This window comes from Diadema antillarum, unplaced genomic scaffold, assembly GCF_040938485.1.
Source record: "Diadema antillarum isolate AM-2024a unplaced genomic scaffold, OU_Dant_1.0 seq00000597_RagTag, whole genome shotgun sequence".
NCBI lineage: Eukaryota > Metazoa > Echinodermata > Echinoidea > Diadematoida > Diadematidae > Diadema > Diadema antillarum.
Genome location: NW_027271528.1, coordinates 1,100,458 through 1,124,759, shown reverse-complemented (window position 1 = coordinate 1,124,759; position 24,302 = coordinate 1,100,458). Strand labels below are relative to the sequence as shown.

The following is a 24,302-nucleotide window of genomic DNA, read 5'->3' as shown; positions in this document are numbered from 1 at the left end:
AACATGAGTATAAAATCATAAATAAGAAGAATGTGTGATGAGCGGCGTTTCGTGTCATTATTTTCACGACACCGTATAGATTTCTACTTCAGTCTTGATGCCGGTATAGAATTAGAGTCATCATGAGTCGAAAACATTGAATGGTATGTAAAATTTGCGTTTTGTTCGAGGTGAGAATGCCCTTATCTCAACCTTGCATCTAACCCTTTGCACAAAAATATAAGATTACCATATAGGAAGGTTGTTAGTCTCTCTTTTGTATCTCCCTTGTAGTCATTCATTCCATTCATTTATTTTTTTTTATTTCATTCATTTATTTTTTTTTTCATTTCATTCATTTTTTTTTTCATTTCCAACATTTATAACGGAAGCAAAAATGAAAATGCGAGTGTGCAGATAATCAAAGAACATCATACCACGGAAATACTAAGTAGAAATGTTGAGGGCCTTCTAAACTGCAAGTACAAACAGTATAAAAACTCCATCACGAGCTACAACTTACACACCAAGGAACGAGGTATCACACACCCATAAGTAGGCCTATGGGGAAGGGGAGGGGCTGTTAAAGATTAAAAACATGGACAAAATGAAAGTTTGTGGAAACTCTCCCCAAAGTTGCAAATGTAACAGAGGAGTGTTTCTTTTTGTAGATTTCAAATTAAAAAAAAAAGAAGAATCCGAACCCATTCATCCATCAACGTTTGTGGTTGAGAGTCTTAATTGACCCTGACGAATAGAGTGAGATATCAACCCGTTCCATACTGAATTCTGAAATCTCCATAGACTTAATACACAAGCCACCAGGTTTTAATAGCTGAATTTGGTGAAGTATAAGGACTGTAAGGTCAAGACAATTTGGTATCGTTACGGAGATGGTCAGACACTTTTCTTCATGGATGATACATGTATTGTAATTCAAACCATGGAGCTATATCTCCATAGTCAAACCAAGTTATTGAAGTTAAAAAAAGAAAGAAAATGATGATGATGATGATGATGATAATGATGATAATAATAATAATAATGATAATGATAATAATAACAATAACAATGATAACACAAGTTAAAAAATGATTTCATACGTTTGAAATTATAAATCCCATCAGATCGTCGGAGGGGTACAATGTATATTTTTATAGAAATGCTCACTATTTATTAGAATTTTGAACCCACCCAAACACCCCCTTCCCCCTCCCCATCCCGTCCCCCGGATTCTCCCCCCCCCCCCCCCAAAAAAAAAAATAAATAAATAAAAAATAAAAAAATAATAATAATAAAATAAAATAAAAAAATAATAATAATAATGAAAAATAAAAATAAATAAAAAAATAAAAAAAATAAAAAAATAAATAAAAAAATTAAAAAAAATAAAAAACAAAAAATAAAAAATAATAATGATAACTTTGAAAAAATAAATAGATAAAATTTGAAAAATATATAAATGAACAAAAAATAAAAGAATAAAAACGCACACCCCCTTGCTTACACCACCAACGAAAGGGCTCTTGTAAAGTGTATTGCACTTTGTCATTTTCATCCGTACACAGGTGAACTTTTATGTACATGTACAGGTTTGTTGGCTCAGCCAATGAGAGTGTATAGTTTGGTGACGTATTAAATTGGTGCGAAGCTTGAAAGATTGGACCGCGACCGCGACCGGTGGACCGATAATACCGCCACCTTCTTGCTTGTGATTGAGGATTTTAGCGCAACTGCCAGTAAAAGAAGGAAAAGTAAGTACAATATGTTATTATTCCCTTCTTATTGCATTTAGGAAATTGGTATTAGAACGTAGCTTCGAGACACCTAGATTAGTTGTAATGGCCATTAGTTGCGTAGACGCTGGTAGAAAGCAAAATACAGTGGTCCCACCAATCTGAATTGGTGTTGCAAAAAAGACCGAACCATGATCACTGTACAACATTCTACTCTACTACTGTACTGTATAAATTTCCACTCCAGTCAGTCATGTCAGTGCGATGATCATTATAATACCACTACATACCAGAAAGATGATTTCGTCTCACCTCCCTGATAATACTAATCATATTTCATTCCTCCATGATCATGATGCTGATGATCCATTGTTAAACAATATTCAATTCCTGAATCCTGAATTTATTGAAAACCTGGCACCAATCAAGTAGAGTTCAATTTTCATCTTTTGTCTCTATTTTCAGACCTACCGGTACATGTATGTAACTCGGCCTAATTCTGTTAAACATCCTTTCTACACATACACACACACACACACACTCACATGTACACGTACTTGCATGTACATGTACACAAAATACACATTAGTTAATTTGAACTGTCGCTGTAAATCTTTCCAAATGCCATACATGGATGTGTCTTCAATACATATCGTCGCTGGGGCGACAAGACCTCGTATCTGAAATTTTGGTGAAAACTACTTTTTGGGATAAATGGTAAGAAAATCAGTTAAGTGATGTCCTGTCCAAATCCTGGCAGTCTTACCCCAAAAAATGAAGCCATCATGGCATGTCAAAGGAAAGGCTTTCCTATTTGATACAGTGCTTTGGCTGCCATGTTTTTTGGTCTCCTGAACATTTGACATTTTGTAGATACGAGGTCTTGTCGCCCCAGCGACGATATAATACAACAAGTTTGTACATGTACCTGCTGTGTGTACCTGTCAAGCCACGTCATTTTGCTGATATATCCTATTTCATTTTTCATAGTTATAATAAATGCTGATTGTTTTGTCATATTGCTTGCTTACCACGTATGTAAATAGTTTTTCAATGAGTGCTATTTCTGTATAGAAAGTGTTTGTTTATATTTGCTTTTTACCTGAAAAATTAGATGAAATGAATGAAACTGAATAGACCCTCTACTCTAGTAGTACATGTACAGTAATAGCAATACTTTACAAACTCTTGTGCAGACCACATCATAATGAAGTCCCTTCATTTTCATGCCATCGCCAACAAGTACTCTAAAATTCATAAATGTAAACTAAGCCAAGGCATACAAATTTGTAAGTGAACAGATTTGTTAATATTGCAGTTTGTACCCTGTTTAAGGAGCCTAATAAAAAGAGATATCTTGGACATCAGATTTCAGTGCATACGTTTCATATGTTGTACTTGTTCTACCCTGTACAGGTATCAAGTGGCATCCCTTGTCACATTGTGAGAGTAAAGGCTTCATTTTGGTTGCCTGCAAAGAAGAAGAGATGGAAACCTTTGGCGAATACGACCCAGCAACTCCGCTGGCTCAGAGTTACTGCTCGAGGATTTCTTCACGGGAGTATGAAGAACAGGGAAGCACGGAGACGTTTGCAGCCTTAGAGGTATTTTTCCACCAGTGAAACAAAGGGAACTGGCCCTGTTGCATTTAAAAGATGCAATCAAACATAAATCAGAAAATCAAGCATAACTCAGGTATCAGCCAATCAAACTTGAGTGTTCAAATGTTTGATTTTCTGACTTACAATGTGTGATCTCAATATCTAAGCTTGTGGTAGATAATGAGAGAAGGAATTTTATATATCTCTGTTTTTAGTTCAAAATTTTTATTTCACTGACCTCCATAATACTTCAATATCTTATCTTGTTTATTATGTTACTGTACTGAAGCATCATTATGTTCGAAGGAAAAAAATACCCAACATAACACAAAGTAAGTGTGGTTAGACCAAAATACGACCAACTTGTTACAAGTTTTGCATCGGGAAAAAAAAAAATTGCTTTAAAAAAAATGTTTACTGTCATGAGCCTTTCATTTCAAATGCTGAAAATACACATTGTATGTTCTTAATCTTCTCATGATTAATGTGTGCAGTAGCAGAGAAATAACTCAAAGTAACAGACTTTAACAGATATTAACTAGACCATTCTTTCACTTCCCAAAGAGAGTGGCTCATCAGTTTTGATGCTGTCACAAGTGACTTTATGCAAGACTTTCAGAAGCAGCGTGATGATTGTGTTTTGCCTTCTCTCACAGAATTTGCTTGGCTACATGGACAGCAATCCTGAGGTATTCAGGAAGATTCTGGCCAGGAAAAAGCAAGAGGATACGGAAAACGAGGGAATCTTCGCATACCTCAAGGTACAATTACCTGGATACAAAGTGATACAAAGCCGGAGCTTACAAATTATGCAGTTGTCGACAGTCGTGGGCTGTTGCATATCCCAGAGTGTATTAGTTGTAATGCTGAGTTCTCTAGACCATGTGAGAGAAAAGCAGCAGCTTATGGGATACATTTTATGACCATGTTCCTCCACCCCTGGCAATGCCAATATCACAGCATGTTAGGGGCATCACAGATTAAAGTTCTCCATCTTTCTATCATAAATGTTGATCTTACAACTTCATAGAATTGACAGCAACTGTGCCCTTAAAATGCAACTTGGTTTGTTCTGTATTTCTGACCTTTTCATTAAAGAAATGCTTTAATAGTAGAGTTTCATGTTTGTGAATGTAAAGTTTACCTTTCTGAGCACTCTGTGATGATAAGGTGTTTTGGTTTTCTGTGCTAAATTCAAGAATCTGTGTGGACCACATCTGTTGATGTCCGAGGTGTTGTATAGAACAAATAGTGTATAGTCTCTACTCATGCAATGAAACAAGATTTTGCACTCGTGAGAAATCTTGTACCATCGCACTCGTGACCATTCAATATTTGTATTTGTATCATTACACACAACACTTTTTCCCATGTCAGTGCAAGGTGTTGGAGAGATTCAAGGGCCCAAACTTTATGCTAAATGACATCACAGAGGAGGAAACGGAAGATAGAATCTGCCAGCTACAAAGTGAGATGTGTAAAGTCTTCAATTATGCTCAAGGTTGGTATTAGTCTCTTAGTCCTAAAACATAATTCTTGCTGTACTAGAAAGAGAAAGAAATTGAAAAAGAGAAGAAGAAGGGAAAAAAAATGCAACTATTCTCAAGATACTGTATATGGGTCTCCCAGCCTTGAAGCATGGTTACACACTCCACATGTACCTATTGGAAGAAGCAAGAGCACCAGTGTTGAAAAGAAAAATATGCTCAGATGATGTCAGAGCTGAAATAAAGTTCTAATGTGTCACTTGCAAAACCTTCTATCCTTCTTTATTGTGTGAGGAGAGACTTTTCAGGTGTACCTGCAAGAATAGTAAAGATAATGAAATTGTTAAAAGACACACATTTATAGATTTACTGGCACCAACCTTTTTTTCTTAAATTTAAAGAGGTAGTCGTGTTCGCCTACTGTAAAAGTGGAAATTTCGCGGTGTTGAAATTTTCGTGCATTTCGCGCATCCAAACATGAGCGCGAAAATAAAAGCTCACGAATATTATTGCTCGCCGTATGTTCCTGTGCATGACGTCTTGATTCCGCGGAATTAAAAATTAGAAACTCTTCTGACCCGGCCAAGCGCGAAAAATTAGTCGCGCAAAGATATCCACTTTTACAGTATGTTATAAAGTTGTTTGATCTTTTTTTCCCCCTTTTTTTCATTTACATTGAGCATGATTACTTAGATGTTTGTGAGCATGATATTTGTCTGACTGTACAACTCCAAACATTCAAGAATGGAATCTATGTTATGAATTACATCAGGTCAACAAGAAAAAGAAAAATAATGGAACATACATGTATATTACTGTTGAAGAAAAATGGGATTTTCTCAATTTTTTCTGTGTTTTTGGTAAACATAAAGTACAAAAAAAAAAAAGCACAAAAGCTGTGTGTATGCCTATGGTAGCACAGCTTAGAATTTTCAGAGGTTGAGAGAAGACTAAAGCCAAGGCTGGTAGGATTCATAACCCATTTGGGGTAGAAAATCTGGAAATCTTCTTGAGATGCTGTCAACTGTAACTTCAGAGATTGAGGTGCTAAAGTATCTATTTCCTGCTTCAAGAAGAATTGGATAGTATCAGTGATTTGTGTTTGACCACAAACAAAACAAAAGAAAACAAAACACAAAAATCTTAGTGCATCAAAGTTCTGTGAATACAGGTGAAGTCTTAATGTGGTTTTGCTTCTTGAAACAGATACAAAATCTAGTCCAGTTGCAAAGCGCTTCTCAAAGCGTCTGGCTGCAAAGCGCTCCACCAGGGGCAACCACCAGCGAGTGGCTCCGAAGAGGACCAAGGGCCCTGCACCCCCACCACCTCCTCCGTACCCTCCCCCCGGATCAAACAGGAAAGACTCTACCAAAGAAGACTCCACTGAAATGGGGGAGTCTGTACTTAGTATCACACCATCGCCACGGAAACCCCTCCGGAATGGCTCAGGATCTGGCAGCAGAAAAGATGGGAGCAAGAAAGGCTCCAGGGAGGCGAGGGAAATACCTGCTCACCCCTCAGTTGCCCCTCCCCCTCCCCCTCCTCCACCTCCTCCTCCCCCAATGTCCCAGATGCCTACACCCACCCCTGGGAGCAGCACCAAGAGACCACTACAAGAGAGGACAAACACAGTAAGCATTCAAAACCCCGTTCACATTTTAGAAGTAAAGCTACCGTAAAGTTTTGTAGCCCATTTACACAAGTGTGCCGTACACACTGAACTTTATTTTATGAAAGTACGGTGCAAAGAAAAACACCATTTGTTCGTTTAGATAATAATGCACTTGTTTGTTAATTAAGTGTCCAAAGTGTCCATATGCAGGGCTCGACACTAACGGTGGCCCGGTGGACCGGGGCCACCAAAAATGAAAGTCGGGCCACCAAATTTCAGAAAAGGGCAAATTTGGTGGCCCGAGGCCACCAGAATTTTTTGAAAAGTGTGTCAATAAATTCGTAACTCTTTGCGCCGGAAATGCATAAATGCATGCAGTGAGTGTGCGACTTATTAAAAAAAAAATGGACTTTTATCAATGTTTTTCTTCTTTTTTTTCGGGCCACCAAAAATTTGAAATTGATGATTTTGGTGGCCCCATCGGGCCACTGAAAAATAAAGTTAGTGTCGAGCCCTGCCATATGGCATCAAAAAGAGCAAAAACTTCCAAAAACAATACATCTTTAGAGATTCACAGACGAATCTTAAATTGTGTCCACCCAAAAGATGTGTTCATTGTCTATTACCCCCTCCCTCCCCCCCCCCTCCCGCCCCCCGAAAAAAAAGAAATTACTGTATATATGTACAGTAGATATTATGGAAATAATCAATATATAGCCATGCTAATTCACAGGCTTTGCAAAACTTGTGTTTTTGAGCCAGAAAGTGCAATTTAGAGCATGGCCAAGCTTGGAACCGCCAGACATCTTCTCTGGTCATGTGACTGTAGTGCTCTATGAAGAGCTTATCTGACAATTTGCTGGTATGTTTGGTTTGTAGAATCTTTGTTTGATTATTGTTTGTATTTTTTATTCATTTGTTTATTTATTAGTTTATACCTTTTTTTTCTCCTGCCCAATGCAGATGACCACCCCAACTGGCCTGCCGCAGAGTCCTGCTAAGAAGAGCATCCTGAAATCTGACCCACGCTTGACCCAACTCAAGAAAGTTGGGTAAGTTAATACTCCAGTTATCTGCACCTGCTGTCAAGTCTTGCAAGCAGACAGTATATCTGCTGTTTGGTCCAAGAAACCTACAAAAATTGCCAAGAAAATTCCCTCTGTTGTTGATCAAATGAGAAGTTCCAATACTCAACTAATTTCTGGGCACTTCTGAACTTTTGGCGGAAAATTCTGAAATTCAATGCTTCTTACACAATCTTCAGTTACCACAAATTAAAGAGATGAAGATTGAATGTTTCTTTCCAGATTGAAGCACTTTTTCTGGTCATTTGGATATTGTTTTTTGTGATAAGTTGCCATGATAATAGAGCTTCCACATCAAAACTCACTTGCCGGCATACCCAGGGGCAACCAATAGCGTTCTGAGAATTTTCATTGAATCGCATTACACTCATTGAGGCGAAGCCTTTTTGCCTTTGTTGTCCTGCAGTATTCATGATTTGAATCCATTCCTTTCATTGCAATCTATATGTATGATGGTAAGTTTGCACAGACTTGCAACAAACATCAAAACTTATTAAATGACTTTGTGATCCAAGAAAAGAAATTGATGTTGCTTTTTTTGTGTCTTTCCATCATTATTTCAAAACATTGGCTCATTTATTCTTGTATTTGTTTCATAATTCATCTCTTTTTATTATTCATCCGACTGTTACATTATGATTGCACATTTGTGTGTAATTATACATGTGTGCTTGTTTTCATGTGTGTATTAATGTATGTATGCATGTTGCATGGATGTACATATGTGCCCATTTGTGCCCATTTAGGACACAGAGTAGTGAGAAGCATTCCAAATACCCTATATTATATATTCATCATGTAATTATGTAATTTAAATTTGTTTTCTTTATCTGTTTCTTGCCTCCTTTCAGCTCCACCACGTCGTTGGATTCCATCTCTAGCATCCACGATGAACTGCTGGCCTTCGACAAGGGCAAGCTCAAGACAGTCAAATCGGGGTGAGCCTTTCTCCATCAAGGGTGTTTTGCTCATGGCCTTTCATCACTGCCCCTGCATGAAGCATTGTTACCTCCGCCAAGGGAGGAGGTTATGTTTTACTACTGTTTATTTGTTTGTCCGTGTGCAAAATAACTAAAAAAGTAGGGAATGGATTTGGATGAAACTTGCAGTAAAGGTCGAGAATGACACAAGCAACAGATGATTAAGTTTTGCTAGTGATCCAGGAATATTTGTGGATTTTATGAAGGATTTTTGATATTTTGGCAGGTAGGGTCAATGAACTTTGGACTTCAAGCTGTGCATTTATGAGTTTTGCATATGCGCACTAAAGTGCGTGCTCTAGTTTCTGCTAGGGCAGGCGATGAGTCGCACAGCTGAAGGTTGATGACATAACAAAAGGCTTCTATATTGGGATATTGGGCGATTTTCAGTGTGCATACGTATGGGTGGAAATCACTGATCTCTAGGGAAGAACAAGATCATTGGTGAAAATAGCTGCTGGGCGGAGGTCTGCGCTCTAAGAGTGCTTCTCTAGTTTAATGATGTGCCTGTGACAAAAGAACGGAAAGAGTTCTTTTTGTTCCAACTTATTAAAATTTGCAAAATTAGAAAGTCGGCCAAATATATGGCGTAAACATACAGTACGGTACTAGTATTCAAATTTGTAGCAGGTGTCTGCTCCTTAGCAATATTCTTACATGCAGTGCTAGTGCATCGTGATCCCCTTCACCCTTTCACCTAATGAGGCTGGGCTTTTTTGGCTATACTGAATCGGGGGAGGGGGGTGCAGATTCTGATGTGTTGTTTACTGTTATAATTATTACACCTCTAAAAGGGCAATGTCTGTATACTATTACACACTCTCTTTAGATGACTTTTGAGGCCTTTTCACAAGTCTGCCTAATAGTCTGCCCCACCCCCTTCCGCGCACGGAATGAAAAACTGATGCATGGTTGTTTCAGCCAATATGCATCTCGTACTGAGTGCATGAACGCTTGCTTAGTGCGCGAACCTTTGTTACAAGTGCGCGATAAACATGTTGCCCGGGGGTGGGGGAGGGGGGGGGGGGGGGGGGGGGGGTCGGCTAAGACACCGCAAAATGAGCTCATGGCTGCACCCAGTGCCACAAATTGTCTGTTGCCCTCAACGAACCCGAATCGCTCTATATGTAGGCAGTGAATGATTCATACTCTATTTTAATTCCTTTTCTGTTTTGTTTGTTCAGGTCACCTGGCCGTACACCAAAGAAGAGGGCTCCCTCCAAGCCACCAAGAAGTGGGGTGCCATTGACCCTGAACGTGGACTCCTTCAACCAGAAGATTCTTGAAAAGTTCAAAAATGTGCACAGTCCCAGCGGGCCTTATGGCAGCCCCAACAGCAGCTGCAACAGTCCCGGCGGGTTCGACAGCTCGTCAGGCTTTACGCCATGAGCCATGGTCTACACCGGGGAATCTTCCCACTTACGTATGGTTATATCAGTAAAGAGTCAATCATTTCACAACGACTCTGCGTGGGGTGTGCAAATGAAGGCTTTCCTTCATTGGTATAGTAGATACAATCAAATGTTAATTAGTGCGAACAAGCACATAGTTGACTAACGTGCAGTGTCATTAACTGTGGGAGGACTTCCTTGTTTTCAAATTTTTCCGTAAAGGTTTTTTCATACTTCAAGAATATATTCAGGGAATCTCTATATTGGTGATGCTCTGGTGATGTAGAAAGCATGTTCTGAAATTGTCTTTTGATTTCATAAAAATGCTTATTTCCATCCTTACCCAAGTCTAGGTGAATAATTTTGGGCGTATTTGGGGACTTTACATACTTTTTGTGCCAGAGCCAAATCCAAAAATCTCACTGTTTAAGCGCTGCATATTTTGGGCCAAGTTTTTGGCACAACATATTTTACTTCTGCTGACTCTTTATGTGTCTACTATTTTTCACTGCCAATTCTTTCCATGTGTTTGTAATCACCTTGTGTTCCCACCCATGCCTCTTTATTTCTAGTTCTTCAGCCGCCACTGAAGTTGCATACATTGATTTGGGCAGTACAGTTGTCAGAAAAGGCTGGTTTTGTGGGGTTTCTTTTTTTGTGTGTTTTACCTAGCTCTTGCACTTACTCAGACTAGTGTAAGATTATGCACTTAAACTTGTGTTTGTTTGCTTTTACATTCTAATATTTCAAATCTTTGCAATTTTTTGATAAATGTATATATTTCAAAAAGATGTTTACTTCAACTTTTGGGATGTGTTTTGAGTAGTTGTACTATGAATTGATTGATATTTTATGTGTCTTGGTTGATAGATTGATTTCCTTTGCCATAACATGGCAGAAACTTTGAATGAGCAAACAGAATTGGAAAAATATTAACAGCCACTGATGCTGTCAATGCCTTGATGTATCATGATATTTAATATTCACACAGAAGAAACAGAATTGTGCCGTATATACTTCACAAGTTCAGTGTAACATGTATTTGACAATATGTCTTCCTCAGTAATCTTGAATATTTTAATAATACATCTATATCTTTTTTGGGCATATGTCTCATTAGAATTGACTTTAGGGTCATTTACGCAGTGTATTTACTCAAAGCTTGAAGAATTTTGATATAAGGAATTGAAAATGGAATTTCTACTTCACCACAAGATATGTTCTGCACATGATTATATCCCCCATTGTAACAAGTAAGTGTATTCTGCAGGCAAATTAAGTCAACAGGAATTAGTGCAACAGTAATCACCACACTCTTCCCTTGATTATGATGCTATTTTCTTAATGAGAAATTGTGTATAGAAATTTTGTAGATTATGTAACTCCAGCTATCATTGTATAAAAATTGGAGGAATTCTTATCAAATGTTTTCGTGTGTATCATGTTGAACTTACAAATAATCTGAGAAATTTGTGCATTTTGTGAAAATTTTAAGCACTTTTATAATGTTTCAAAACTGTCAAGCAACATTGCAGTTTTGCTTTTATATTGCATTCATCTTGAAGAGGATATCATGGGGCTTATGACATCATGCAATGATTTAATGAAGAAGTAATTCTGTGGTCAACTTCAGTCATCACCTTTCCATACTAGATACTTTTCAATTTCATCTCCTGGACTTCGACGTCGAGGTAATGACGTCATATTAAGGAGCTGTGCATGCTCCAGGTACTCCAACACATCCTACACCAGAATCGCGAATGCGTCTTCCAAGGATTTCACGTCCCCTTAGATTCAGGACGTGAGTGACTTCATTGCTTGGCACACCAATTGCCAGCCCACTGGAGGGGATGGGGCCATGACTTCATAGCAGTACGTCGTGAACGGTGTGCACTGAAAATTGAAATGGGTGATACAGTAACACCAGGGACATAACGAGTGGACGGCAGCAATTTGGAGCCGTTCATATATGAAAAAGGTGTACATGTCCACACAATCGAAAAGTCCCTACTATCCCTCTGAATGCAATTTCTTATGAACATTTAACATTACAGGGGAATCTGGTCCAAACAAGCTGGTGTGAACCACTGAAATATCATTGTTATATCAAGTATATCATTATATCAGGGATAAAGACAAAATAATAAATATGGAATGATGGCTGCAAAATTACTTTGTTATCCAGCTTTCCCAACACATTGTATTATCAACCTTGTTATAACAAGGTTCAACTGTGTCTGCTTTAGCAAGTTAAGTATTTTAGGTCTGCAATTTACTTTCTTTTTTATTCAAAGAGCATGTTTACCTATAACAAGCCCATCAAATCTAGTGATATATTGAAGTAGTACATGTACGTGTATTTAGATTTAAAAAAAAAAAAAAAACATGATTTGATATGAATTTTGGATAGCATTTCTGGACTTGGAATGTATAATGGTGATGAAACTGACATATAAAGATAGGAACATAGGACTATCTGTACATATGAGCATGACAGGAATTGAATATTGGGTGTATATATCTAAATGTTTATTGTGTATTCATTGATGCATTGCAGATTAATATGTTTCAAAACTATGACCTGATATTATTGTTGCTTCTTGTAGCTAGCTACAAACAAAGCAAAACAGTGTTTTTATATGTGCATCATGTACAGTACATGCGATACCCCAACACATTTGTTTGATGATTCAAACTTAGAGAATCTTGGTCTTAAGCCAAGAATGTTTTAAGCAAAATGGACAGCCAAACTTGCTATCAACATTCAATATACTGAGAATCTTGTTCAAGTGCTCATGGGGGGGGGGGGGGGGGGGGTTATCTCACTGAGTGGGTAACAGTTTTTCTTGTTGCCAAGAAATTTAGAACATGTTTGCAATTTCTTTACGACAAGAAAAAAAAATTGTTTGCGACAATGAAGACTGATTTTTTTTACATCTGTTTAAGAAGTTGATCTCAACAGTGTACAAGTCCTGAAGAAACATAAAAGTTGTTATGTGTGAAAACATTTGTCACTCAGTATTAAAGATACCTGCCAAAGAGCAGGGTAAAATCCCAGTGACATGACTAAACACACATACAGAAAAAAAACCCCTGCTGATTAATGTATCTACAGCAATCTTCAGGATTGAAGGAAGCAGATTGCTCTGAAGATGAAGTTGTTTATCAACCCAGATGTTTTGAGATAATAAATGAATGATGATTGAAGCTTCTCTTATGTTTTTGTGTGCTGTATAATGATTTTATTATGGATGTGCCATTTCTGACTTCTTCATGATGATTGTATTAGATAATAACATCACTATGTCTCTGTGAATAAATCCTACTTGATCAAAACAAGAAGTGCTGCCAATGCTAACACTGTAATACATGTATATATACTTGTATATATATATATATATATATATATATATATATATATATATATATATATATATATATATTATATTATATATATATGAAGGGTTTGTTTGCAAAAACCGATAAGTCCATTTTTGAAGATTTTGAAGTACGATCTCTGTCATAAAGCACAAAATTATATCTTTTAAATGATATATTGGTCACTAAATATAAGGGTATATTTTTGAAGTTATGGTCAGAAGAAGCAAAAATATTCTTATTATTCTCTTTATTTTTCTTGACCTTTAATTGCAAATATCTCCATTTGGCAAAAACGGACTTATCGGTCTTTGCAAACAAACTCTTCATATATATATATATATATATATATATATATATATATATATATTCATACATATGGTGAAATAAATTGCACTTGGTTAATCACGCATTTGTCGTCCATAGATGTATAAACTGCATTCAAGACCATGTAATATTATTAATGCAGTGTAATACTGTACATACGTATTGGGGTACAACCAAAATATAATACATTGTATAACTAGGAAAGCACTCACAGAGAGTGCAGACCCCTGCCAAGCAGCTGAGCAGCTCAACATCCTACCCATACCAGGGGCAGATCCAGGAATTTCGTAAAGAGGGGGCGCGTTTACAAAATTAAAGGGGGGCGCACGCACCCCTCCCCCCATTTTTTTCTTTTTATTTCTTTTGTTTCAACAAAAAATAAAGGGGGGGGGGGCGTGTGCCGGTTGCGGTCCTCCCTGGATCCGCCCCTGCATACACAATAATGATGACAATCTTACTTATTTCCCAATGTTTCTATTACAAGCCTTTTTGTTGTGTCCAGGAACAATAAACCGCATTAATTGCCAATTGTGCCTCAAGCGCATGCTCAGTGCACATACAATGTAATATATCATGCACATCTCAAATATGCACAACTTTATGTCCCTCATTTGTTGGCCAATTATAATCCATTAAAAGAAAAAGAAAATTGCCCTGGATCCTGAGGGTTTTAATCCGCATCACTACCAAACTTCAATCATCTGTTCCTTGTGTCATTATCAACTTCTGTAAGATTTATCCAAATCTATATACAGTGTATGCTACTACTATTCAAGTTATTTTGCAAATAGACTACAAAATGAAACTAGCACTGACAAGAATTTGACCTCCATGGTAATTATGAACACACACATACGCAGTAGAAAGAAGGGAGAGAGAGGGAGAGAATCATATAATTACAGAAGGGTATAGATGGCTATGATGAAGATAATAAGATACACTCAGCAAAAACTTAGAAAGTAAACACTTTTTCAAGTTCATATTTTCCATAGATTTTGTTGATAATCAATGTATTATATACCATATTAAAGGTGATTTAATTGGCTATCAAGCCAGTAAGTTAATACAAAGGGAAAATTTACACATAGGTAAACACATTCATTTTTGTCCTTCAAGGCAGAAAATTAAGAATTGCAAATTTTGACACGTCTTTTATTTGGCAATATACCCTTCAAGATAACAATGACAAAAAAAAAACCAACACAGTTAAAACACAATGAGAGATATGAATGAAATAGCAATAACAAGTCTTTTAATCTCTTTATAACCTCAAACAAAAATAAAGTGAGAAACTAAAAGGGAAAATTTGAATTTTCTGTCTGCTTAAAAAATTTCAAATGGCATAGGGAGTTTATTTCTATCTTTTAATTAGTGATTTAAGGATTCATGAGATGAATTTAAGAACCAAATATTATTTACAATTTTTCTAATTTGAAAACAAATTGAAATTTCTACCAATTTTAAAATATTGCTTCTCTTGTTTCATTTGAATTTGGATTTGATTGAAGATTCTTCTTTTTTTCCCCCTATTTTTTGGCCTTCATTGATATCTTAGGCTTCAAAGATATTATAGAAATCAAAGGTTTATTTTTGCAACTTAATGCATGTATCTAATATTATGTTAAATTTGTCTTATGTTATTATTGTTATATGGAAGAGCACTTACACATAAATGACAACTTGTTCATTACTGCAATTTTTACTTCTGTGCTTTGGAGGAGAAAAACAAATGTGTTCACTCATGCGTAACGTTTCCCCTTTTTATTGACCTACCAGATTGATAGCCAATTAAATTACCTTCAATATAGTATATAATACATTAACTTTTAGCCAAATAATATATGAGAAATATAAACTTGAAAAAGTGTCAATTTACTTACTTTTTTATTTTTGCTGAGTGTACATGCTATAAATAATTTCTCTGTTGAGTTCTTTCCTGTAATTCATGCCTGTTGCCACCCATCAAGCAAAATGCTTAAGACTTGCTTTACTGGATGTCTTTTTCTACCACAAAGAAAAATAACCTTGAAATACTGCCGTATGAAAATCACAGTAACTTGACACATATCGTACATTAGGATACCTTGAGAGGGGTGGCACATGATCGTGACACTAGGTGGCGCTATTGTTATTTTCGTGCGTCGGAAAAGACTCTTTGAAGGAGCTTGCACGCTGGTGCCAAAAATCTCTTCAAATGTTGCGAAATTTTGTGACAGTCATTCATTATGGAAGACGTGACTAGTAAACCTTGGGAGGAGAAAAAAGCTGGCGACGATGAGTCTCAAGTTCAAGTTGTGAGTCAGAAAGGTGAGCTCAGTGAAACTGTTTGTATTTTCCCGCAAAATTGTTAAAATGGCCATCCGGCATTACATAGCTTATAGTGTATGGGCGGCCGTACTAACGTTAGATTCTAGGGCCAATGTGTTATGATCCCAGCACTGACTCACAGTGTTTGAGTTCAGTGGTTCCCAGTAAGTTGGTGGTGTACATTTGTCAGTACTGACTACTGTGCAAGGCGTCTGGGCCTCTCGGTCGAGCTAGCTGTTGACTAACACGAGACGTAGCTGGCAGACGAGTGTTAGTTATAGTGTAATGGTAGTGTGTTTCTCTCAGTCATCAGGAACTGGATGGAGTGGAGTTGATGTGTTTGCAAGCTGTGGAACAAGGTGTCAACTTTCCCATTGACATTGTCAGGCATTGATCCCAGGACCCAGGTACACCTGCACATGTAGTGACAAAAAATTAGATCTAGCGTTAGAACCGTATCTATAGTCAATAGGGCCTACATGTAGTTCAAGGGTCCTCTAACATGTTACAGACTGACCAATGGCAATGCTGACAGGAGGACCAGTCCTTTCGTTGGTCTGTATCAGGTGGATGCAAGGTGTTATGAACTGACTCGTACAGTTGTACGGTACCGTCTGAGCTGAGTTAGTGATTACAATTGTACATGTATGTGTGGATGTGGTGTGATGTGATAGCCAGCCAGATGTAGATACGTTTACTGTACTCTGTAGGTTGTACATTTTTGGAGACAATTAAGCGTTTAAACATACCCCTCTGGCGTTCCCTAGGCTCTAAACGGAACCCTGTCACTTTATTTAGATGGAGAGTCTAGTCGATAGTCTATAACGTTACAGTTCAGTAGCTTATCAACATTGGACATGTACCGGTACTTAAACTTAGTGTGGTAGAGTCTACCATAATTTATAAAATTTATGTCAATGTCCCCCCTTCAAATATATCGAGTCGCAATTTCTCACCATTTTCAGTGTCACTGGTCACTTTTTGGTCCTAGTCATAAACATGTTCATCTACGATCCACAGATTTGTACGTTTTTATCACGTTATTCTTCATTAATTGTGAGAATGTTGGTAGCTGTATACAGTAATCCTCATCTCGCTTTGAGTCTTTCGAAATATTTTACTCATACTTTATGCCCCCCCCCCCATTTGTTTTTCTGTGCTGTAAAAGTGTAACCGCACACATTTCCAAATATGAATTCAGCTTGATGGCGCACTTTGCTTTTATCTCCTCTTAACCTTAATAATAATACATTGTAACTGTCCTTGTCTCTCCCATGTCTTGCTAGAAATTTAATTTATGACTGGTTTTATTCTTGAATTTGAAAAAAAAAAGGCTATGAAATTAAAAATGCTTGAAAGCACAGGTCTAGTTCTACAAATGCGAAGTGCACATCGATCAGCTATGATATGATGTACAAATGTACATTGATGTACACTGTATGGTACTGTAAAAGTGGAGATTTTTGCAGTGTTGACATTTTTGCTCATTTTAGTGCAACCAGAAACTGGCACAGAAATAAAATCATTTATATGATATGAATGTTTTTGCTTGCCATATGTATGTTTCAGTATTAAAGGTAGTAGATCCTTTGATTCCCTGGAATTTCAAAAAACATGCCAAGCTCTTCTCACTTGCGAAAAATTATAGTTGCATGAAAATATCAACTTTTACAGTGTGCAGTGAGATAGAAAATTTGTGTTGTTTGAACATTTATAGGCCTATGATGTAAAGATTATATAGTGTGATGTAAAAGAGAAAGAGAGGTTGTAGTTCACTCAAATGTAAATTGCAGTGACACAATGCGTGGTGAAGTCCTTGAAGAAACAACTGTTAATGTGTGTTGGTTTGTAATCAAAGAAGTATTTGTACCTGGAAGGGGGGGGGGGAGGTGGAGGATAGAAGCAACATAAGGGAAGTGTATGGAAAGCAAATAAATAGCGAGAGTGGATGAGGTGGTGGCTGGAGGTTGAGGTTGTGCTGATGGAGATGGGAAAATTGGAGACAGGGACAATTGTGAGGAAGAATAGAGTGGGAATTGGCTAAAGGGTTTAGACGTCGATGGAAGGAGAAGGATGAACCAGGCAGAAAGGAGGGAGCAAAGGGAGAAAGAAGAAAGTTGGAAGACCCAATGTATTTAATTTATAGTATTTCAAATATAATATAGTCTGAAAATCATCTGCATGTCTCCTTTACACTACTGCTAATACAGTATGTATATTGACATTTTAATACTACTTGCAAGTAGAAAATGCATCTCAAGAATGAAGGTTTGCAACAAGGTTGAGAAGGAAAATTCTGAAATACATTGTGTCCTCGAGCAGTGACTGTTTCAGATACAGAGTACAGTGTATAACCCTTATAATATGAAATTATTGTATCCATTTGTTTCAAACCTGATACTCTGTTCTGTTTTATATCATACAAAACATGTTCTTTGTGTGACTGCAGGTTAGTTAATTGATTTCTGTTCCTCTCTCTATAGATATTCATGACTTTTGGGACCATGTTTCGGGAGAAGAGCGCATCTCTGACGTGTGCACTACATTCTTGTCTGAGACAAGACAGGTTACAGACAAGCTGTATGCAAACAGTGCATCTCTCTCAGGTAAAAACAAGTAATTTTTCTGTGCAAAATGGAGTTCATGAGGAATTAAAATTCTGAATATAGGAAAGATAGAGTTGCAAGAGAAAAAGAGGAAACCCCATGGTAATAAACTCGCCTACAACAATATACTTCAGTGATTCTAACAAGGTGAACTTGGCAATGTTGACTTTCCATGACTGCAGTATAATTTAGCTACTCCTTTTTTTAATTCATTCGCAAAAAGCACCTGTTATAGCAGGGTATTGTCAGCAGTCCTACAGTGGCCTCATTTAAAACACTTCCTTGTGTTTAACAGGTACATTGCATAGAAGACTGTCTTTGTGCAGATAAATCAGCATACAATTTGTATTTCCAGAACAGAGGGGCACAGTTGTGTTTCTTTCATAAGTTTTGAAGCTACTACTATAAAAAATGAATATTTTGTTGCCAGATCTCTAAGACTGATGAATTCAGTTATAAATGAATTTGCTTTGTTTATCTATATCTCTGTTTGATGCAGAAGAGAAGCGTAATAAATCTATACCATAGCCTCAAAGTATCTGAAGTATGACATGTCTTTGGAGAATGTTGATAATGTCCACAATTTTTACCTCCACCAAGGGAGGAGGTTATGTTTTTTGTTACCGTTGGTTTGTGTGTTTGTTCGTTCGTTAGTTAATAGTTTGTCCGTGTGCAAAATAACTCAAAAAGTAGTTAACGGATTGGGATGAAACTTGCAGGAAAGGTTGAGAATGACACAAGTAACAATGATTAACTTTTGGTAGTGATCTGAGAATTTTGGGGGGATTTATGAAGGATTTTTGATATTTTGGCAGGTACATTGTAGGGTCAATGAACTTGGGAGTTAACGCTACGCATATTTAAGGTTTGCATGCACGCACTAAAGTGCGTGCTCTAGTTTCTGCTAGGGCAAGGCGCGCCGTGCAGCTGAGGGTTTATGATGGTTATGGTTAAGGCTTCTATATTGGGAAATCGGGCGACTTTCAGCACACAATGCAATAAGTACATGTGGGTGGAAGTCACTGATATCTCTATGGAAGAACAAGATCAGTGGTGGAAATGAGCTGCATGCTTGGCGGAGGTCTGCGCTCTCAGAGTGCTTTTCTAATTCATATTATTATATCAGTTTAACTAGCTTTGCATATGTATTTTTTTTTTCATACAAAAAAAATGTCTAGGAGATTTTCATTGTTTTTAAGATGCTTTTGTGTTCTAATTAAACATAAACAGGGTTTTTTTTTGTGGAGTGCAAGAAACTAAAGGCAGCTTCTTTAGATCATGGTCACACATGTATACATTATGCCATTACTTGCACTAATTAAAATTTTTCTTGAGCTTGTCTTCCTGTAGAATGCCGTAGCTGCTCCATGCATCAGATTTGCTATTCAATAATTCAACATTGTATTGACATGGCATGTCATACCAAAAATGCTTACTTTTTACAGAGAAGTTTGCTGTGGCTAACTTCCTTCTCCAAGTCGGAGCGCTGCAGTTTCGCATCCAGAAGAATCCGGACAATGCTGATGAACTACAAACCATTAGTGAGTTTTGATATCTAATTATGAAAAAATCAACCTGGATTTTCATTTATCTTCAGTATAAAAGAAATTAAGAAAAAAAAAATCTTGATTTTGATAAAGCATTGATAGGTAGACATATTCTGCAGTTAGTCTCAGTGGTATTATCATTTAAGGCAAATTAACCATATTCTTGCGTAATATTTGCTGTTATGAAGTGTCTGGTGAGACCACTGTTGCAACTCTGTAATTGATGCTGGTATTGTTTTTGACAGAATCAGAGAAAAACTCAAAATTTTGTTAAGGAGGAAATTTTTATGCATATTGTACCACCAGAAATTGGCACAAAAGCAAAAGCATGCAAATATTTTTGCCCTTAATTTAATACATTACTGTGTATGCTGTTTTGATTCAGCAGAATTCAGAATCTGCAATATTCATCTCACTTGGCAGAGTGCATTATTTGACATGGAAATGATCACCTCTTCCTACTGAAGCTGTAGCCAGTGCTTAATGTTAGGTAATGTGTGGTAAATTACAATATTCAGTAGTTATCACAATGAGAGTCGAGACAATGTTTTCCTGGAAGAATACTGAAAAGTTAGGCAATCTATTGAACTTTGACAATTGTTTTGAATCCTTGCTTAGTATAAGAGGATATATATTTTGGACAAGGGAAATGAAATGAAAAAAAAATGAAATGGAGAGAGAATATGCTCTGAGGTACTCAGTATGGGCATGACTTGATAGAGTTACATCCAAATCGATTTATTTAAGTGGTGGTTCACCTCATGATATGGATTTCAGTGCAGGTAATTGTCCATTATTTACTTCCAAATTTCCACAACCATACAGTTATTTTACAGAAGCCAGAGCACACACAAGCAAAAGAAGATGGAGTGGGTGTTAAGGAAGAGGAAAAGGAAACTGAAGATGGGTTTGTGCCATATCGTGCCAGAGAAAGTGAAGAGAGTGAGGTTGGTGCCCCCATGGTTGAATCTCTTCCCATGATTGACTCTCCCGCAATGAATGACTCTCCCGCAATGATTGACTCTCACCCAGTGATTGACTCTCCACTAGTGATTGACTCTCCCTCGCATGCTAATCTGCAGCCGGTGGAAGAAACTGCACAGTATGTGTGCCACTTGTGCAAAGCAGCTTTCACCACTCCCTGGGATCTGGATTTACACATCATGGATAGATGTGGACAGCCCAATAAGAGGGGAAGGCCACGGAAGGATCATAAGGAGGACTCTGGCATGGATGAGCCATCAACTGATGTTCCTTGTTCCCCGCGGAGAAGCAGTCGGCAGCAAGTGCAACAGAAGATTGGGGGAAGAAGAAAGCGTGGAAGACCACGCAAGTTTTCACCCGTCGCTCCTGCTGAGGTTCCTAAGGTTGTTGGGAGTCGTCGAAAGAGAGGCAGGCCTCGTAAAGTCATAATACCAGAGAAAGAGAGTGAGGCGAAGATCCCACGAAAAATTGACAGGCCACAAAAAGTAAACATTGATGAGGAAGATGAGAAAGCCGGCAAGAGAGATAGCCGCAAGTCAGAAAGAAAACGTCGCTTATATTCTCCTGTGCTGAATGTCACTAGGAGCAAAAGAAAGATTGTGTTACCTCTGAAACTGAGAGACAGCTATTCAGCAGTGATCCGTAGGGGCTCAGAGTCGAGTGGCTCTGAGGATTCTGCAGCCTTAGAGATTGCAGATACAGATGTCCCAACAAAGTCTCCTGATTCAAAACACCCAGAATCTGATGACCCGAGCAAAGAGGGTGCTGTGCAGAATCCTGGAAGCAATGGACCAGCAGGTGAGGAACCAGATTGCCCTAGCACTGGTGACTCACATGGGTCTGCCCCTGAAGAGGCTGTCACTGGGGAAAGTGAAACGGGGACGGATAAGGAGTCACAAACTCAGATGCAGGATGCCAGCAGTGGTGAGGAAATGACAGAAATTGGCAAGGAGGATGCTGAGGAGGATGCTGATGATGTTAAAAAGAAGGGAAGGCAAAAGAAGAAAAGTAGTACGGTTTGTGAAATATGTGATAAGAACTTTACCAGTGCCAGCTATACCACAAAACATATGTCCACAGTACATGGTGAAAACAGGCATAAATTTAAATGCACTGCCTGCAACAAGTTCTATGCCAATAGGTCTGGGTACAGGAAGCACTTGCTTAATCACCGAAACAAGGCCAACAACACCGTATTTCCCTGCAGTATCTGTGAAGTGCTACTTTATGACAAGACCGATCTTAAGGCTCATGAGAAAACTCACACGAGCATTTTAGACAGAGTGAAGTGTGACTCATGCAGCAGAACATTCGCTAATGAAACCCGCATGAAGAGACACCGAAATAATGTCCACACCAAGGACATTGCATATCCTTGCACTCTGTGCGAGAAGGTGTTTTATATCAAGAACCGCCTCAAGGAACACATGGTAACACATTCAGGCAAGAGGGAGCACAAGTGTGACGTATGTGGCATGGAGTTCTTCCTGGCACATCAGCTCAAGACTCACCAGAAGGTGGTCCACGTTGATGGAAAGCCATTCCTTTGTGATCTCTGCGGTTCTGGCTTCAAGAGCAAGGGAATCCTCAAACAGCACCATCTGACAAGACACACAGATCGTAAGGAGTACCCTTGCCGTGAGTGCGGAAAGCTGTTCTCCCGCAGCTCGCTTCGAAACCAGCACGAGCGGGTGCACAAGGGCGTCAATCCTCACCCCTGCGAACACTGTGGGAAGAGCTTCCGGGATAAGTTCAAACTGCGTGTTCATGTCAACTGGCACCTGGGAATCCGACCATACTCCTGTGACGTCTGCAAAAAGACATTCCTGGTGAAGGGGAACCTCACCAAGCACATGCGCATTCACACAGGTGAGAGGCCCTACATCTGTGAGGTATGTGGGCGGGGATGCATTGACTCCTCGCAGCTGAAGAAGCACATGGCCAAGCACCACAAGATCATAATTGACAGACAGCTGACCAAGGGCCCTGCCCGCAAGGATGGCGAACTGCCCTCCAGACCCAAACGCAAGCAGGCACAGCGGGCCGCGCCAAATACCGCAGAGAGCAACCCTGAGCCAGCATCGGATGCCCAGCAAGGCAGTGCCTATACCATAGCCTCGGACGCACTGATTGAGATATCGCAGCAGCTGGCACACTTGAGCAACAATGGAGGGACAACCCAGATAGTAGTCAGCAACAATCTTGTCTCCTCCGCTGACATACAGGTCCAAGGTAGTGAAGTTGTTGCCACCACAGTGGCACCCACCCCAGCTACCACTGCTGATTCTGACAATGTGTTTCCTGTTGTGCTAGAAGTTGCTTCTTCAGAAAACGAGGTCACTGTCCCTGTCACCCAGAGTATAAATGATTTCCAATCACTGGAACTCATTTCCTTGTAGTTTTTTGTTTGTTTGTTTGTTTGTGTGCTTGTTTTTAGTGTCGTAAGCTTTGATCTCTTTTTGATCCCTTTTTGTTTTATTGTGGTAGTCTTTGTACCCCTTGATATGGAAAATGACACCCAAGTCTGTGCAAATGAAAGTCTGCAGTACTTCAGGCATGATGTGTTTTATAATGGTGATTTACATTTAACACAAGAGGTACCTCTTAAGTAATGTGAAAATATTTTGATTTATAAAGTGAATGATAGTAAACTGAATAGAAATTTACATCCTTGGCGGGAAAAATATGATAAAGAAGTATCAGATAGACTTGAAACCAGACAGTTTTTTTGTTAGTTGTTTCATCATTCTTTCTGGAAGGTAATACAATTTTGGTTTCAAGTAATCTTTTGACAACTCTTTTATAGCAGTGACATCCTATATGTGGTGCCTCAACCCAGTCAAAGCTCCAAACTTTTCACATGGATGATATTTGTAAATTGTTATAGAGCAAATAAGAATGTACACAATGATGCTAATGTTGATTTGCTGAAATGAGAATTTTCTGAGGATCTGGAACCCATCATAAGATATATATTGGACTTTACTGAAATCACAGCAATAGTTCTTTCCATTTACATGTTCATTAGTTCCAAAGCCTGTACAATTCAATAGATACACATGCATACATGCTTGTAAACTTCAAATAATTCTCTACTGTATCCGGAAAGGGGGAGGGAGGTGTGATATATACCCCAAAAATGATTAATTCTCTTTCTTTTTTCTTTTCTTTTTTTGGTTATTTGAGCGCTTTGTCTGGAATGTCATTCAATTTATGTTTAGTTTACAGTAATTCATTTCCTTGCAGTGAGTGTACAGTGTATGTCAGTGATGGCCGCAGCTC

General features: G+C 38.2%; 2 protein-coding genes across 2 annotated transcripts; both read left to right on the top strand.

Annotated features, from left to right (window-relative positions):
• Positions 1 to 1,647: 1,647 nt before the first annotated feature.
• On the top strand, positions 1,648 to 9,869 carry LOC139735785 (uncharacterized). Its single transcript, XM_071646536.1, has 8 exons — positions 1,648 to 1,733; positions 3,132 to 3,319; positions 3,973 to 4,077; positions 4,694 to 4,817; positions 6,010 to 6,452; positions 7,379 to 7,467; positions 8,352 to 8,438; positions 9,665 to 9,869. The coding sequence occupies exons 2-8, from the start codon at positions 3,203 to 3,205 to the stop codon at positions 9,867 to 9,869; spliced, it is 1,170 nt and encodes a 389-aa protein (XP_071502637.1). The 5' UTR covers positions 1,648 to 1,733; positions 3,132 to 3,202.
• Positions 9,870 to 15,765: 5,896 nt separating this feature from the next.
• LOC139735757 (uncharacterized) lies at positions 15,766 to 23,661 on the top strand. Its single transcript, XM_071646508.1, has 4 exons — positions 15,766 to 15,883; positions 18,367 to 18,489; positions 19,935 to 20,030; positions 20,862 to 23,661. Exons 1-4 carry the CDS (start codon positions 15,802 to 15,804, stop codon positions 23,417 to 23,419), a joined length of 2,859 nt encoding a protein of 952 aa, XP_071502609.1. The 5' UTR covers positions 15,766 to 15,801; the 3' UTR covers positions 23,420 to 23,661.
• The last annotated feature ends 641 nt before the right edge of the window (positions 23,662 to 24,302 follow it).